The following is an 18,176-nucleotide window of genomic DNA, read 5'->3' on the forward strand; positions in this document are numbered from 1 at the left end:
AAAAACGGTTCGTTAGGGAGGAGAAAAAAAATCAGACGGCCATCTATCTCTCCCACCGGAAGAGATTGAGAAACCAGGCTTTCTAGTGGGAACTCTGCAATTTTGTTTACCTTAGGATGCATTCAAAAGCTCTGGGACTCTGCATCGCTTTGTTATATTTGCAGTGTTAAAAATTGTTTATTTTGCTGATTTGTACGGCAGTTGAAAAATATTCAGGTTCTGTATACCTTAACTTAAACAGTAGTAGTCAGATAGCTACACACTCTGATCTAATCAAGTTGTTAATGCTATTGCAGTTCCCGATTATAATGATGGATACAAAGCACCTGTCACAGTATAACCGTTATATTATTGAGAGATCACGAGTGCTGAAGAATTTCTCTGCAGTGTTTCACTTAAAGAAAAAGAGTCACTCTGTCTGGATCCCTGGAAAATTTTAGAAAGAAATTGATTACCTTCTATATCCTTCCCCTCCCCACATGATTTATTTACGTGTCATGACAATTTACTGGACGGCGTTACTGAATTTAACTGAGTGATATCATGATTAACTCAAGGCGCTCGATCACGACTGCCATCCTGTAACATGACTGTTCTCATGTCTCAAGTCGCTACCTTTTTCCAATGTCATCACCTGTCTTTATATCTGAAATTAAAACTATTTGGGGGATAAAAGCACAATCTAGCTATTTCAAATACGCCCCTTTTTTTTTTCAAAAATGGTGGTTCTCCCTCTCGTACAATAGGTATGACTGGTTGCAAGTGTCTTAGAGTCACCATAGAATCTTATATCATGGAAGGAGACCATTTGGACCATCGTCCCTGTGCCGGCTCTTTGAAATATCTTTCCAATTAGTCCCATGGCCCTGCAAATTGTTCCTCTTCAAGTATATATCCAATTCCCTTTTGAAAGTTACTGAATCTGCTTCCTCCACCCTATCAGGCAGTGCATTCCAGTGTCCTCTGTTAAATGAGTATTAACACAGTTCCTTGTACAACTCGCCATAAAACTAGTTCTGTTTTGGCACTATTTGGCATCTCACTGAGCAGGCATGGGTACCTGTTTTGGAAATGGAAAAATGTAAGTCTTACTGTAGAGATTGGGCTGAGGCACATTGGGGCAGAGTAGAGGCAGTTTTACTCTGTATCTAACATGAGATCAGCTAGCTCAGTACATACCAGGGATTGATTCAGGGAAGTCCCTGGTCTGTTTGGCTCAGCTTGAGCGTCCATTTTCACCAACATCTCTTTAAAAGAAAAAAGAGATTATCTGGTCATTATCACATTGCTGTTTTTGGGACCTTACTGTGCGCAACTTGGCTGCTGCATTTCCTACATTACAACAGTGAATACACTTCAATGGTACTTAATTGTCTGTAAAACACTTTAGGACATCCTGTGGTCATGAAAGGCATATATATAAATCCAAGTTCTTGCTCTCATTCCTCTTGCTGTACTTGACATGGGAGTTTTTGATGCTTACACTGGCTGCCTGAACTGGAAAGTGTTCCATTCCTCAGTGCTAACATATCTCACCTTGCTGATCACAAGGAAGTAAATACTGGTGTGCTTGGTCAGGTGCAAATCGAGATTGGCGGCTTGACTGAAGGGCAAGACTGAAAATCAGTCCTGCCAGCCTTCAATTACAACCATTTTGTTTCTTTGTATATCTTAAAAATTGCAGCTTTGAATTTATTTCATAAGTGTCTGCAATTACCTGTAGTATTTCATAAAGAAAGACTTGCATTTATATAGCGCCTTTCACGACCTCAGGATGTCCCAAAGCGCTTTACAGCCAATTAAGTACTTTTGAAGTGTAGTAAAATAGGAAACGCGGCAGTCAATTTGCAGACAGCAAGATCCCACAAACAGCAATTAAATAATGACCAGATAATCTGTTTGTGATGTTGGGTGAGGGATAAATATTGACCAGGCCTACTGGGGAGAACACCCCTGCTGTTCTCCACTGCCATGGGGTCTTCCACCTGAGAGGGCAGACGGGGCCTCGGTTTAATGTCTTATCCAAAAGATGGCACCTCCGACAGTGCAGCGCTCCCTCAGTACTGCACTTGAGTGTCATCCTGGATTATGTGCTCATATCTCAAGTGGGATTTGAGCTCTCAACCTTCTGACTCGGGCGAGAGTCCCTACTGATTGAATCACGGCTGATAACCACTGTTTTTTGCTCTCCATAATGAATAGTCATGCTTGGGCTGGTGGTTGTGAAGTTTGTCACTTTCCCTACCCTCTCCCCTTTTATTGACTGACGACCAGGAATGTCCTGCGTTCACTCTGGTCTGCACCGAGTTAGCTGATCTTTACTGGGCAGAAGTTGGGAACACTGTGATGGGAAAGATTCAGTCAGTGTTCTTCTATCCAGTAATCCCAGCGGGGGTGTGTGTGTGTGTGTGTTGCAGACCTGGTTGGGCTTCTGTGACCCCCTCGCCCTCCCACCCTTCAATACTTTGCCAACACTCACTGTGTAAATTCACACTTGGTGAGGTATCAGGGGCAGCTAGTTCATTTGAAACTGTATCCCATTATGACTCAGCACCTTCGAGGGGTGAAGGAGAAAACATCTTGTAATATGAACTTCTTGATTGAACATCTGAAGTGTTTCCGTTTTGATTCCAGCTAACAACCAGCATGGAACAAATTGGCAGCAAAGTATCAATTGCTTTACGAACTGGCCGGTACTTGTGTCCCCTCAGACATTGCGTACTTTGTACTGGTAGTGGGCGTTGAGACAGAGGCTGGTACAGTGCTGTACTTGCTGGATTCGACAGCTGATGGGGGTTGGGCAGGAAGCACTGGGTGAGTCTCTGCTTTGAGGCCATGGCTTGCGTCATAAACCTGCACCGCAGTGCATGTACCATCTGTGGGATGCTGTGTACCTGTTTGTGTGTTTGGCTGACGGCAGCCTGCTGTTCTTGTTTGCAGAACTGGTCTCCGGAAATAAGACTGTACACTTTATACGATGTTTTTGTACTATTTTCCCTCATCCATTTATTTAATTTTTTTCCCTTTTTCATTTCCTTTGTTTTACTTTCCTCTTCTCTCCTCCAATTTTAGCCTCTTGCACATCCCCGATTTTCATTGCTCTACCATTGGTAGTCGTGCCTTCAGCTTCCTAGGCCCTAAACTCTAGAATTCCCTCACTCCTCCTTTAAGACGCTGGTGGAAACCTACCTCTGACCAAGCTTTTGGTCACCTGTCCTAATATCTCCTTATGTGACTCGGTGTCAAATTCTTGTTTGATAATCGCTCCTGTGAAGCACCTTGGGATGTTTTACTATAGTGAAAGTGCTTTATAAATGCAAGTTGTTAAATAACAGCGGCGTACATTGGTGTACCTTCTCCATCCACCCACCCCCCCCCCCCCCCCCATTCCCAGTTTTTCTCCCCTCCTGCCTTAAAGGTGCTGATTCTTGCTGAGGAATGATTTCATGGGTGCTGGTCTCATTCTTACCCATGTAGCTAGTCTTTCTCAGAGTGTTGCCAGGCCATTCAGCTATGCGGTGTGGTGGGGGGTGGCAGAATCATAACCAAGCCCGAGTCTGTACTTAGCTGATGTTCACACACTTGTGCACTCCAGCCAGAATCACTTGATAGCGATCAGAAGCAGCTGCTTTCCCTCTCTAGAACCAGGGTGCTGAGATCAACACAGTCTAATAACTCTCAACCAATTCATTTACAGATTACTTGCTCTTAGGTCCGATATATAATCATTAATCTCCAGTTATGTGTTAGCTGCCGTGATTATCCCTTTTGTGAGGTGAGCACTTTGTGAGTTTGGTGAAAGTAGCTTCGTGTGTGTGTGTGTGTGTGATTGTGGCCGTTTTATATTGTGAAAGCACACGTGATAGGAAATGTCCTGTTCTCCCTCTAGGCTACATGTAGGAATGCAGACCGGCTCAATTGAGGTAGCAATGCAGGTTGATTTTTTTTTCTCAATGCCTTTGGGAACTGCCGCCAGATTTACCATCTCTGCTTCCACCAGGCGGCTGATGGAGGAGGGTGAGCCCAGTCTCCTGGGATGAGGGATGGTGGTAGCAGAGTGCCGCTTTCCCAGGACTGGTGCGGTAAAGTAACTGCCTTGTGTTTACGCTGCGATCTGGATTGAGCAAAATCTGTGCAATGCAGGTTTAAGGATGCTGCCTACTGCATGCAGTGGAACAGTGGTAAAGATGTTGCTTGTTTGAAATTGTGGTTGTCAGTAAGATTTCAGGACTTTGTACTGGTCTGAAATTTCTATGCTGCATCCACTGTTTTATTCAGGATGCTATCAAAGCTGCATTTATTGCTCATTCCCAATTACTCTGGTTTGTGCAACTTAGTGGCTTGCTAGGGCCATTTCAGAAACATAAGAACATAAGAAAGAGGAGCAGGAGTAGGAGTAGGCCACACGGCCCCTCGAGCCCGCTTGGCCATTCAATAAGATCATGGCTCATCTTGGACCTCAGCTCCACTTTCCTGCCCTATCCCCATACCCCTTGATTCCCTTAGTGTCCAAAAATCTATCGATCTCGATCTTGAATGTACTCAACAACTGAGCATCCACAGCCCTCTGGGTAGAGAATTCCAAAGATTTATAACCCTAAATGAAGACATTTTTCCTTAACTTGGACCTAAATGGCCGATCCCTTATCCTTGAGCCTATGACCCCTAGTTCTAGACTCTCCAGCCAGGGGAAACAGCCTCTCAGCATCTACCCTGTCAAGTCCCCTCAGAATTTATATGTTTCAATGAGATCACCTCTCATCTTCTAAACTCCAGAGAGTATAGGCCCATTTTACTCAATCTCTCCTCACAGGACAACCCTCTCATCCCAGGAATCAATCTGATGAACCTTTGTTGCATCCCATCTAAGGTAAATATGTCCTTTCTCAGGTAAGGAGACCTAAACTGTACACAGTATTCCAAGTGTGGTCTCACCAGAGCCCTATATCATTGCAGCAAGACCTCCTTACTCTTATACTCCGACTCCCCTTGCAATAAAGACTAACATGCCATTTGCCTTCCTAATTGCTTGCTGTGATTCGTGAGCAAGAACACCCAAATCCCTCTGACTACTAACATTTCTTAGTCTCTCACCTTTTTAAAAAAAAATTCTGCTTTTCTACTGTTCTTACCAAAGTGGACAACTTCATATTTCCCCACATTATACTCCATCTGCCAACTTCTCGCCCACTCAATGAATCTGTCTATATCCCTTTGCAGCCTCTTTGCGTCCTCCTCACAGCTTACTTTCCCACCTAGCTTTGTATCGTCAGCAAACTTGGATACATTACACTTGGTCCCTTCGTCAAAGTCATTGATATATATTGTAAACAGCTGAGGCCCAAGCACTGATCCTTACAGCACCCCACTAGTTACAGCCTGCCAACCTGAGAATGACTGGTTTATTCCTACTCTGTTTTCTGTCCATTAACCAATCCTCAATCCATGCTAATATATTATCCTCAACCCTATGAGCCCTAATCTTGTATAACAACCTCTTGTATGGCACCTTATCGAATACCTTTTGAAAATCCAAATATACTACATCCACTGGTTCCCCCTTATCTACCCTGCTAGTTACATCCTCAAAAAACTCCAATAAATTTGTCAAACATGATTTCCCTTTCATAAATCCATGTTGACTCTGCCTAATCATATTATGATTTTCTAAGTGCCCTGTTACTACGTCCTTAATAGATTCTAGCATTTTCCCGATGACTGATGTCAGGCTAACTGGCCCATAGTTCCCCGATTTCTCCCTCCCTTTCTTGAATAGCGGGGTTACATTTGCAACCTTCCAATCCACGGGGATCGTTCTAGAATCTAGGAAATTCTGGAAGATCAAAACCAATGCATCAACTATCTGCAGCCGCCTCTTTTAAAACTCTAGGATGTAGGCCATCAGGTCCAGGGGATTTGTCGGCTTTTAGTCCCATTAATTTCTCCAGTACTTTTTCTTTACTAATCCTAATTACTTTAAGTTCCTCACTCTCATTAGATCCTTGGTTCCCCACTATTTCCGGTATGTTTTTTGTGTCTTCTACTGTGAAGACAAATACAAAATATTTATTTATGATTTAAAAATTAACCATAGTGTGAACTGGAGTCATATACATAGAATTACATACCTGGAATTTACAGCGTAGAAACAGGTCATTTGGCCCAACAGGTCTATGCTGGTGTTTATGCTCCACAAGAGCCTTCTCCCACCTTGCGTTGGCATTAGTGAATCCGTTGGGTTTTACAACAATCCAGCAACTTTTCATGGTCATTTTTACTGGTGTCAGTCCTCAAATTACCAGATTTATTTAATCCAATTTCATAACTTGAGATTTAAACTTGTGTCTTCTGTGTCACTAGTCCAGTGCCACAACCACTACAGACCTGCCCCCACAGAGCTGCCATCATTCAGCTCCTCCATTGGCTGTTAGTAGTTGCACCATGCCGACCAGGAAGGACTCTGGCCTGATCCATGGTCTGTTCTGAGTGTGCTGAACACATCAAACTGAGCTGCAAATTGGCTTCAGCAACCCCCTCCCCTCCGCCCCCAAAGGGCTAGGGAGGGGTAAATTTGCCAGGGTTCACGCTGCTGATCACACGCGCAGATGGGATTGGACTTTAGTTATGATGCTTCCCCTTCCTGTACCATTCACTGTCGAGGCTCAAACATACATGCATGCCACTTGAGCAAGCTACCCGGGGCGGGGGGGGAAAGAGAGGGGGGCAGATGGCACTCACCGAACCGTATCCCAACAAGAGGAGCAGAGAAAATTGGTGAAGAAAAAGAATGTCAGCATCCAGCATTACAACTGTAGATTGCGTCCTTCCAAACTTGGGCTGTATCTGACTCTGCAGCTCCTGTAGGATGCAATGCTGACACTGTTATCAGAGCTCAGTGGAATCTTATGTGGAGTAGGTTTAGTAATAGAGTTCAATTCATGTTGATGGTGGTGTGTAGATTGCTTCTTTGAAGTTGTGGATTCATTTATGAGCGTTATAACAAGGATTGTGGTAAAACGTGGTGGTGGCTGTGTTTGTACCACATCCATTTAAGCCAAGAATAATTGCCCCCCCCCCCCCCCTCCCCTGCATATGCTACCTGGCTGGTTTGGTGCATTTATCCTCCAATTCTGGCCTCTTGTGCATCCTCTATTTCCTTCGCTCTACCATCGGCATCCGTGCCTTCAGCTGCCTCAGCCCTAAGCTCTGGAATTCCCTCCCTACACCTCTTCACCCCTCTCTCTCCTTTTAAGTTGCTCCTTAAAACCTACCTCTTCGGCCAAGCTTTTGGACACTTGTCCTAATGTCTCTTTATGTGGCTCGGTGTCAAATTTTGTGAGATAACGCTCCTGTGAAACGCCTTGGATTGTTTTTACTGTTATAAATTGGATAGCCAAGTGGTGAAAGATAGAATACTGGAACCTGATCTTCATTTGCTTCCAAGCCTTTATTCAGAGATACCCCTTATACACACACCACCCCCTAGATAAGCTCTCACCAGGCTCCTTGTGGTACCTCATTATTCTTCATGTGGGCATCTAAACGGTGCTATTGGGAGGCATCACAGCCAAGTCTGTTCCAGTTCTCGTCTGATATCCACACGTACTTTTCATTGGGCATGTTCTCTGGATGTGGGCATCGCTGGCAAGGCCGGGCATTTATCGCCCATCCCTAGTTACCCTGGAGGAGGTGATGATGGGCTGCATTCTTGAACCGCTGCCGTCCGTGTGGTTAGTGGTACGTCAAGCTGAGAGAGTGCACAATTGGATATTTTTTTCACCGTGGTAGAAATTTGGTGATGGCCTTGATTCATTGTCCACCTCAGAGTGCGAAGCGTCATCTCAGGTTTCAATCAATTTCCATTACTTTTCTTGTGAACGTGAGGTAAGTAGGAAAAACTTGGATCAATGATGACGGTACTTCCGTTCTAGTATCGCTGCTCAGATTAAATATGCTTCTTTCTTGCTCATTTCCTGGAAGAGTCTGCATGATAATAACTCTGCATCAAAATTTAATCACCCTGAGGAGCAGAGCGTAGAGTTGTGGAGGGTGCGCTTAAGTGCTCAGAGCACTCCTTCAGTCACAAACCTTTTCAAATTGACAGCACAGCTCCCTAATGGCTCAATCAAGCTCACCCTGTGAGTAGCTGAGACCAACAGGTCCTCTGTTCACTCTCCCCAGTCTGTCCTGCGTCAACTGATCTCACCCCAGGGTTAATGACGGAAAATCACCCAGGATTCCGGCTCCTGATCACTGTCCACTGACAGGTGTGGACTCCGGCATAACAACAACTTGCATTTATATAGCACCTTTAATATAGTAAAACGTCCCAAGGCGCTTCGCAGGAGCGTCATCAGACAAAATTTGACACCGAGCTACCTGAGATATTAGGACAGGTGACCAAAAGCTTGGTCAAAGAGATAGGTTTTAAGGTACGTCTTAAAGGAGGAGAGAGAGGCACAGAGGTTTAGGGAGGGAATTCAGAGCTTAGGGCCTAGGTAGCTGAAGGCATGGCAGCCAATGGTAGGGCAAAGGAAGTCAGGGATGCACAAGAGACCAGAGTTGGAGGAGTGCAGAGATCTCGGAGGGTTGTAGGGCTGGAGGTAGTTAGGGAGGGGCGAGGCCATGGAAGGATTTGAAAATAAGGATAAGAATTTTACATTCAAGGCATTGTTGGATGGAGCTGTAGGTCATTGAGCACAGGGGTGATTGGTGAATGGGACTTAGAATTAGGGGGTACACTGAGTAGCCTGCTGACACTCACTGTCTAGCCTCATACATCAATAATGGACACTTAGGTAAGGTACTGGAGTCTTACCAGCATCTATTAAACTTCATTAGAGGAAGTAATAGCAGAAGATGAATGAGGGAGGATAAGCACAACCCAGTGTTTTGTGTATGTAGTGTACAGAATAAGCAAATACTTTGTTTTCAAAAATCATATTTTGGATATTGTGTTTGGCCGTGTATGGGAACAGACTTATTTGTGTAGTTCAGTCGGCAGGTAATTGCAAGTAATCCTAAATACCTTTGCCTGCATACTTTATGATCAAGGGTAATTAATTATGAGAAGCATTTGTGACATTTCAACAATGTTACAGAAATGCAAGAATTAAGTATTATTTATAAAACATTGTTCCTGATTAGTGTATTTATCCAATTCCCTTTTGAAAGATATTATTGAATCTGCTTCCACCGCCCTTTCAGGCAGCGCATTCCAGATCAGAACAACTCGCTGTGTAAAAACTTTTTTCCTCATGTCGCCTCTGGTTCTTTTGCCAATTAACTTTGTGTTGAGTGTAGCTATTGAGCGACAATTTGCTTCGTTTTTTTTTAAGATGTTTCCATTTAGTCCCCCTCCCCACATTTTCCTCTTCTCCCGAAGGCACGCGGTCTTGCTGGGGGTTTGGTCCCATTGGTTCCAGCTGCCTTCTGTTGGAGAGATCACAGCCGATCCCAATCCTGTCCTCGTTTGCCTTCCAGATGCACATTTCCTAGCAGGGGATCACTGGAGAGCAATCAGGAGCGGGTACTCTGACTGGTTGCCCATGTACTACCCCAGGATGTCGCTGCTATCACCCTGGCTATGATCGGGCAACTCAGCACACAAACCTGGAATTGAACGTGGGGTCTTGCTGCTCTCTCTGACTATGTTCAACACTGGGAGGTGCTTTTACCAAGATACCATTGCGAGTGACAAATTGTGTGACTCAGTCCTCAAGTCTGCTGTCTGTTTGAAGCCAATTATTGTATGAAGTCTGTCTATGAGTGGACCTAATTCGGATAATTATCGTACATGATATTTTGAATGGGTTCAGGTGAAATATTGGTCTCATCCTCTGCAGTGTCTAAATCCCGTTATGTTAAATTCTGGAAATAGATACATCAGCAGGGAAGGGGAGGGAGACTCTTTGTCAGTTCTGATCAGTGTCTATGCCCTAATCTGTCTCTTGGATGCTGATGGACGTGTTATCTACTTGCAGCACCCTATGTGTTTATTTAGGATTCCCAGTGTCTGCAATTCTTTTTCTTCCCATCCAGCTTGATGAAATGAAAGTCTTTTATATTCCTGTGTACACTCCATTCCCTGAGCAACCGGTTTCTCCTGTACACAAAATCCGATTGTTAAGTAAGCAGTAGCTGCGGGCCAATCAGTACAGTTGTTTGCTGAGGGAACTATATAGATTGGAAAATGCTAGTCAGGAGCGCCCTGCATTAAATGACTGGCTTTTAAAAGGTTGTTTTGTAGCCGTGATGTCTGGTATGTGACTCGGTTATATGTAAGGAGAAAGAAGGAAAAAGAACTTGCATTTCTATAGCGCCTTTCACAACCTCAGGCCGTCCCAAAGTGCTTTGCAGCCAACTAAGTGCTTTTGAAGTGTAGTCACTGTTGTAATGTAGGAAACACGGCAGCCAATTTATGCATAATAAGGTCCCACCCACAGCAATGTGATAAGATTAGCTTTTTTTGGTGGTGTTGTTTGAAGGACAAATGTTGGCCAGTACACCAGGAAACTCCCTGCTCAATAGAATAGTGCCCTGAGATCTTTTACATGTACCAAGAGGGCAGACGGGTCCTCGGTTTAACACCTCATCCAAAAGACGGCACCTCCGACAGTGCAACACTCCTTCAGTACTGCACTACAGTGTCAGCCTAGATTATGTGTTCAAGTCTCCGGAGTGGGGCATGCACCCACAACCTCAGGTGAAAGTGCTACGACTGATCAACTTGAAATGAGAAACCCACAACAGTCCAATTACAGATTTTCTCATTCCAGACTTCTGTCTGGAGAGAGTATTTTGAGCTGTGTAACACTGGGGTGAAATATTTCTGGTTTCAGGTCTATTAGTGGTGGTGGTGGTGGCAGTGATGGGCAACAATTTGAGGTAATGAATTATGAGCACCGCACATGATGCATTGGCTTAAGGGCAGACTTCTTTTTGCAGAGTATTATTACTAATAAAAAAGATAGGAGGGTAGAGTGAGAAATAGGGGGATGGAAGAGTACAGGCAGAGAGGGGTGAGGGGGACGAGACAAGGTAATCAAAATTAAAAATGAACTGAGAAATTAATTCAATGAAGGTGGATGATTCATGAATATAGAGCAGTCTTTGGGAGAAAACTAAATTAAAGAAAATCAGCACTGGTGAGGGTAAATTAAGTAAATTGGGGAGAAAGTTGCCAGGATTTACTAAATAAAGATATGGGGTTAATAAATTGAAATGGCCCTCGCACATCAGTAGCATGAATTTAATAAAGATATACCCTTCATTCAACAAAATGAATTGGAAGATTGGCACATCACTTCAGAAAATTTAATTAAGTAAAAACTGAAGATCTTTTTGGAAAAATTGGCTAAAGATCAGGCCATCTGATGGTACAACCGACAAACCAGCTTTTTCCTCTGGTTACCACAGGGCTGGGAGTGAGCCTTTGGCTCAGTGGTAGCATTCCTGCCTCTGAGTCACAAGGTGCAGGGTTCGAACCCCGCTTCAGACAGTCCGGGCGAGTGGAGACCTTGTGGGAGCCCATAAAACACTCCTGCCGTTTAGGAGGAACTACCCTTTCGATTGATATAAAGATGGTTATGGCCGTGGAAGGAGCGTTCATATCACGGCCTGTCTGACTATTAATCAGCCTGCGGATCCTTCCACTACTTCACACTACTCTCCAGGGAAGAGCGTAAAGATATGTAAACAACCACCACGGGGCTTTTGGGAGCGAGGTAACAGAACCGCAGGACTGGAATACCAGGCAGGTGGTGATCGAGTAATCGAGCCTGCGACAGAAATCAGAATGGCCCAGCAGCCAGGGCAACCATTTAACAAACAGTGGGGGGGTAATACTGCCATCAAACAGAGGGGCTGGCAAGCAGAGCAGGCCTCAGGAGTGGTGCCCATGCTACTCAGCAAAATAGGTGTAGGGAACATGAAAACATGATATTGTTGAGTACATAGAATTGCCCACACTTACCATTAGCAGGATACCTGCCGATAGCCAGCAATGCACAGTGTTAACCTGTGGCATATGTTAGAATTGACATAAAGGGCTTGAGTTCATTTGATTGGTCACGACATTATGGGTTATAACTTTATGCTCACACTGCCACCTACAGGAGTGATATTATTAGTGTTGAGATTACTCACCATTTTTAATATAATATAGATTAAATAATATATACTTTTGAACAGGATATACACAGCACTAGTGTCAAATTTACAGCCTTAACTACCCAATTCTACTTCTATTTTGCTAATTTTCTCCCCTTTCCTCCTGTCCCGCTACCTCCTGGGAGACTTTTTGTCCTCCCAGGTCTCTCTGGCTCAACCACTCACTGCCTTAACCAGTTGACAATTGTAAACAATTTTACAACACCAAGTTATAGTCCAACAAATTTATTTTAAATTCCACAAGCTTTCGGAGGCTTCCTCCTTCCTCAGGTGAATGGTGTGGTTTTCCACACCATTCACCTGAGGAAGGAGGAAGCCTCCGAAAGCTTGTGGAATTTAAAATAAATTTGTTGGACTATAACTTGGTGTTGTAAAATTGTTTACAATTGTCAACCCCAGTCCATCACCGGCATCTCCACACCATTAACCAGTTGAGCCATTGAGGACCTCGTTCTATTTTATGAAAAAAGATATGAAGTAATTAACATAAGAAATGTATGAGTTTTTTTGGCTTGGTTGGCAGTGCTCTCACCCCTGGGTCAGAAAGCTGTTGAGTTTGAGTTCCACAACAAGACTTGAGCATGTGATCTAAGCTGGTGTTCCAGTGCAGTACTGAGGAAGTGCTGTATCACTGGAGGTGTAACTGCTGGCCTGAGGCCTCGCCTCTCTGTTCAATTGCATGTAAAAGATCTCCTGGCACAGTTTGAAACAGGGAAATCCTACCTGTTCCTATGGCTGATGTTCCTCCCTCAGTCAAAACCACCAAAAAAAAATTAAATTTATTCTTAGTTTGTGGGAAGTTGCTGTGTGCAGCCTGACTACATAACAGCGGTCACTGCATTTCAAGTGTAATTCATTGTGTGAAGCGCTTTGAGACATTTCACTTATAAGACACTACATAAATGCATTTTAAATTTATTCTAAAGTATTGCACTTATTGCTGTCATAAACCATTATCTATCAGCAACTAATTGATCTCCTGTAGTGTTGTGCATAGAAAGTTGTCTTGTAATTTTTGTCCACTTCTCATTCTGTGGTTGTGATTTCTGTGTCTTATGAACATTTGAACAATGACGGACAGGAAAAGACCCTCTGGTCCATCACACAGCCTGTCCCCCACAGTTGTGATACCTTGTGTGTCACAATATATTCACTCCCCACCCCACTCAAAACCATGTGATCTCCCGGGAGAGGCACGATGCCCCTTGTGTCACGGTTCCTGTTTATCTCCATCAGCTTGATGTTTCTTTTGGTCGTGATGTTTCATTATCATTATAGTGATAAGTTATTTAATCCAGTGCTGCCCATCTGCACCATTCCTTTCACCTGGATTCTACACCTCTACTTGTGGCAACATACTCTGCCTCTGTGCTCAGCTCAGGCTGAATTTGCTTCTACATTTTCTTTGAACATAGCTTCTTGTCAGGTTCGCCAGCATATCCCTCAGAGGTTACCCCACCTCCAGGTGCAGTACCATTTGATGGGTTCAACATTTCAACTGGCACTAGTGAGCTACCTTCCGTTTTAATGTACTGATACTGAATTTGTTCTGTTTGTATTCCCCTCTCAGATTTCCTGTTTAAGTTCCTGGTAATTGGCAGTGCGGGAACAGGGAAATCATGTCTTCTTCACCAGTTTATTGAAAACAAATGTAAGTCTGTGATTTAAAGGGGATATTCTTTTGTCACAAACCAGAGAACTGTAGATACTGTTTTGTGTATCACCATGTTGGATCCACTGCAGCGCTTTCTCTGGGATGTTTCTGCTAAGTTAGGTTGCAGTGGTGGGTGATTGGGATGTATTTTGGGGAGAGGGAATGTGCCCCACTATCCTCATACTGTGCAATGTGACCATATGCAGCAATTTTGTGAGATTCCTACCTCACAAACGCATATATCCAATTTATCTGCACACCCCTTGGCCTCCCAATCCGTTTTCTCCCTTGTTCTCCTTTCTTGATGGTGTTGCCTCTTGCTGGGGTACAGCTCCATGTGCGCTGGTCACCATCTGGTACATCACCCAAAGGATTATTCTTCGAACCTAGGCACCGAGAATCCACGAGCTATTCGACTGTAGGAGTATCATAACCAACCCCAAAACTATTTTCCCTGAGGCTAGATCTAGCAGCCTGAGATACACTAATTTAGTATGGTCCAATTTAAGAACAGGCACAGATACGATGGGCCGAATGGCCTCTTCCTGTGCTGTAAACTTAAGGTTCTTGTAAGGCTCTATGTTTGAAAGAAGCTCACAATGTCGGTAAATTCTAGGTGTGAACCTGCACCTACCACCCTGTGACACAATACATTTGAGCACGGTGCAGTTCATGGTTTCCTTAAGGTACAACCTTGCATCGTAAGACTACCCATGACCAGGTGATCTGGTGCTTGAGCAGTGTAACCTATTCTTTCCTGACTGAAGGACAGTGCAAGTCGGACTCCAATCCCAGGGTCATCACCTCGTGCATTTAATCATTTCTCAGTTCCTGCATGGAATGTCATTCACGCACGGGCATACCTATTGGAGAGAAATCCAGTCTTCTCGTTCAGCAAATTCTCTCTTTTCCCCCCCCCCCCCCCCCCTCCCCACCACCAAATTCAGAAGCCGCTGACTTCTTGCTGGATGGAGTACAGTTCTGCAAATGCTCCCCAACTCTTCAGTAGCTCATTCAAGTAGCCATTATTCATGTCTATCTGTGTGGGCAGGCTATTGGAAGGCATCGCAACTGAGCCCGATTGTGCAAAGTCCAAAAGTGCACTTTCCAGCATGACTTCACTGGTTAGTGAGCAGGAGCAGAAACCTTGGCTGATTGTGTGTGTCGCACTCCCCCAAACCCAAGCCTGGTGCACTGAGCAAATTGTAGCAGTCTTGCCACCTAACTGAGATCTGCTAACTGAGCTCACGCTGTAATCCAGGTTAATGAGTTGACTGTAAATGGTTGCTGGTGGGCACTTTGTAGTTTATGCCATTTTTCTTTTTTTTTTGTTAATGCTGCTGTGAAGCACCATGGAACATTTTACTACGTTAAAGGTGCTATATAAATGCAGGTGGTTGTTCTATGAACTCTTAGCTGTTTTGGTTTACCATCTCAATACGTTGACCCCAGTCAAACAGGATTCTAACCATACGATCGGTGTTGAGTTTGGATCGAAGGTAGTTAACGTAGGCGGCAAGACTGTTAAACTACAGATCTGGGACACAGCGGGACAGGAGCGGTTCAGGTGAGCCAGGCCCAGGTTCTCTCTCTCTCTATTTGTATGTAATTATCGTGGTAAAGGATGGTATCACTTGTAAATCAAAGAGGGCATCTCAACACAAAAATCCAGCTTAATGCCTTTTGTTCTGCCTGTTTCTAATGTTTTTGTTTAACTGCTGATCCCGTTGAGAAGTGCTGTCCACAACAGGATATGGGAGCTGAATCATCCCAGGTTCATCGCTGTCTCCCAACAATGATTCAACTCCCTCACCCTGCGAGGCTCAGTAACTCCCTCGAACGTGTAAAATCCTAGAATGTTCCAGCTCAGAAACCAGCTATTTGCCGATCAATTCTGAGCAGATGCCTTTCTACACGAGTTACCTAGTCTAATCCCACTCTTGCTCACTCTCTATACCCATTCATATTCTTTTTAAAGCAGCTTTTAAAAAAAAAATGCACTGTACTTCAACAGTTTGTGATCGAGAATTCCACATTATAACCGCACACAAGTTTTTTTTTCTAACCTCCCGTTTAATTCTTTTTGGGTTTTTCTTAAATTGCTCCTCTTCCTCTGATCAGTGGAAATTCTCTATCACCATTTGGCTCATCGCGACCCTTCGTCATTTGAAGACCTTTATTGGGTCACCCTTTAACCTTTCTCACTGGTTGAAAAAGCCCTAACTTCTTGAGTTTGTCTTCATAACTGTAACTCCTCATCCCTGGTAACTTCCCAATGAACCTGTACTGCACCTTTTTCCATTGCTTTAATGTTCTTACTATAATGGAGTGACCAAAACTCTGCACATTACTCCATCTGAGGCCTAACTAAGGGTCTTGAACACATTCAGCATTCCCTCCTTGCTTTTGTATTCTCTGCCTCTAGATACAAACCTAATTATTCCATTTGCCTTTTTTATGACCTCATCCACTTACACAAATCATTAAAGATGACAACGTATCTGTGCACCCAATGGTTTCCCTACTCCGTTTATAATACAATTTAAGACAATTATAATACAATAAAATCCCTCTTGTGACCTCACTTTACATTTTTCTACATTGACCTGCATCTGCTCATCCTGCAGCCTATCTCTGCGCTTTTGCAGTCTGCCTCACAATTTTCCATGCACCCCCCTCCCAAATGTCAGTTACCTCAATTCCTAATTTCCTTAGCTGAAGGTCATTGAGGTATTCAGCCCAGACACTTGGTGGAATTGGTCACCTCTATACCCAGGTCAATTATGGTGCCCTTATTGCTGCTCCAGCTGAAATTAGCTACCTCAGCCCAGACCTGGGATCGAATCTGGGATCTTCTCTGTATGCCTCCATACTCAGTGTAGTGCATTTACTGACTGAGCATTGGGATTACATTGCCTAACTTTTGTCTCGTCTCTTTCAGATCGGTGACGAGGAGTTACTACAGGGGAGCAGCTGGTGCACTTTTGGTATACGACATCACAAGGTATGCTCACTTGGTATGTTCTGATGTAAGTTGCATATTCATGTATTACATCCATGAAATAAAGCAATGTAACCTTAAGGCTTTTTGCTTAAATGTGGGAGTGACGTACGTGCCAGATTTTATGGTGTCAATTGAAGGTAAATGTGAAGCAAGTAGAATGTTTTCCCTCCCCAACTCTCGTGCATCCATTGACTTGGGTTTGGACAGTGGCCTACCTCTGGTACCTTGCCCGAGTGGGCAGTCTGAGATGAGCCGGCTGTCACTAGAGGGCATCGCTGCTTAGACTGATTCCAACCTCTCCATGAGTGAACTTTCCAGTAGGAAGTGTAAGGAAATGTAGTTTTCACACAAATATGAGAAGTCTAACCCTTTGAATTCAACGGGGTTATGGGTGAGAAACAACAGGAACTGGCCTTAGTGCAGTAATTCTCGTGGCTAAAAACACACAACCATGCTATCTGAGGCCAAAACAGTGAAACCGAGGATGGGCCTGTATGTCCGAACATGTCACTAAGCAATTACATTCCAGAATCAAGGAAGAACAGTGATGGGCCCCTAAAAGTGCTGAAGCTAACCATCTCCTGTCACCTTCAAGGCCTGGAGTGATTTATCAACTGCAGGGATTGAGGAACATTGTGCTTGGGATAAGGAGAGAGAAGGGGAAACTATAAGGCACTGTCTCTTCTGGGAATAGTACGTGTCATCTATATGATTGGGTAAATTAAAGGGAGCATTTTGGAAAATACTTGATTGGATGTATTCTGCTGCAGTGAGTAGGGGGCTGGGGGTTAATTCAGTGTATACTCAGATTCGGAGTAAAGAGAAAGAAAGTAGAAGCAAGAGGTTGTGAGAAGCGGACACACTCTCTATCCAGGACAGAATGGGTAATGTAATTCTTGTTCTGTACTGTTAACTATTGCTTGGACACTAGCCTGTGTTGATACTTTATTAACTTCACACAAGGATCACTATATCCAATTGGAATCAGATCGAATCCTTATCAAGAGAAGCACTGGATAGTGATGACTGGGAATCCTGGCTTGGGTGAGGAGGTGGGGGCATGAAATAAGCTAGCGTTCTACTGAGGGCATTTATAGCACCTGTACAAAACAAAGATTGAAACTAGAGCCTTCCTGTCTATATGGCTCAATGTTACTCTGGACAGTGCGTTTAGTAACAGCCATTAATAAAGGCTCACGAGAGGTTTTTTATAGCACCAATATAAAATACAGCACAGCTTAGGGCCTGCAGTTCACCATCTGGCAACTTCCCTGCTCTCGTTGCTGGAATATAGTGGAGCTGAGAAAGAATCATCTGAAAATGAAAGAAATGTTGCCTCTTTCTCCT

General features: G+C 43.9%; 1 protein-coding gene across 1 annotated transcript in view; it reads left to right on the plus strand.

The window, feature by feature from the left end:
• Window positions 1–18,176, plus strand: part of rab4b (RAB4B, member RAS oncogene family) — a 43,764-nt gene that overhangs the window by 3,427 nt on the left and 22,161 nt on the right. The window contains exons 2-4 of the mRNA XM_067974830.1: window positions 13,742–13,822; window positions 15,278–15,392; window positions 16,767–16,829. Of these exons, the coding sequence (XP_067830931.1) occupies window positions 13,742–13,822; window positions 15,278–15,392; window positions 16,767–16,829 (259 nt within the window). The remainder of the gene's footprint in view (window positions 1–13,741; window positions 13,823–15,277; window positions 15,393–16,766; window positions 16,830–18,176) is intronic.

Source organism: Heptranchias perlo, chromosome 41 (assembly GCF_035084215.1).
Source record: "Heptranchias perlo isolate sHepPer1 chromosome 41, sHepPer1.hap1, whole genome shotgun sequence".
In the NCBI taxonomy this organism is placed as follows: Eukaryota; Metazoa; Chordata; class Chondrichthyes; order Hexanchiformes; family Hexanchidae; genus Heptranchias; species Heptranchias perlo.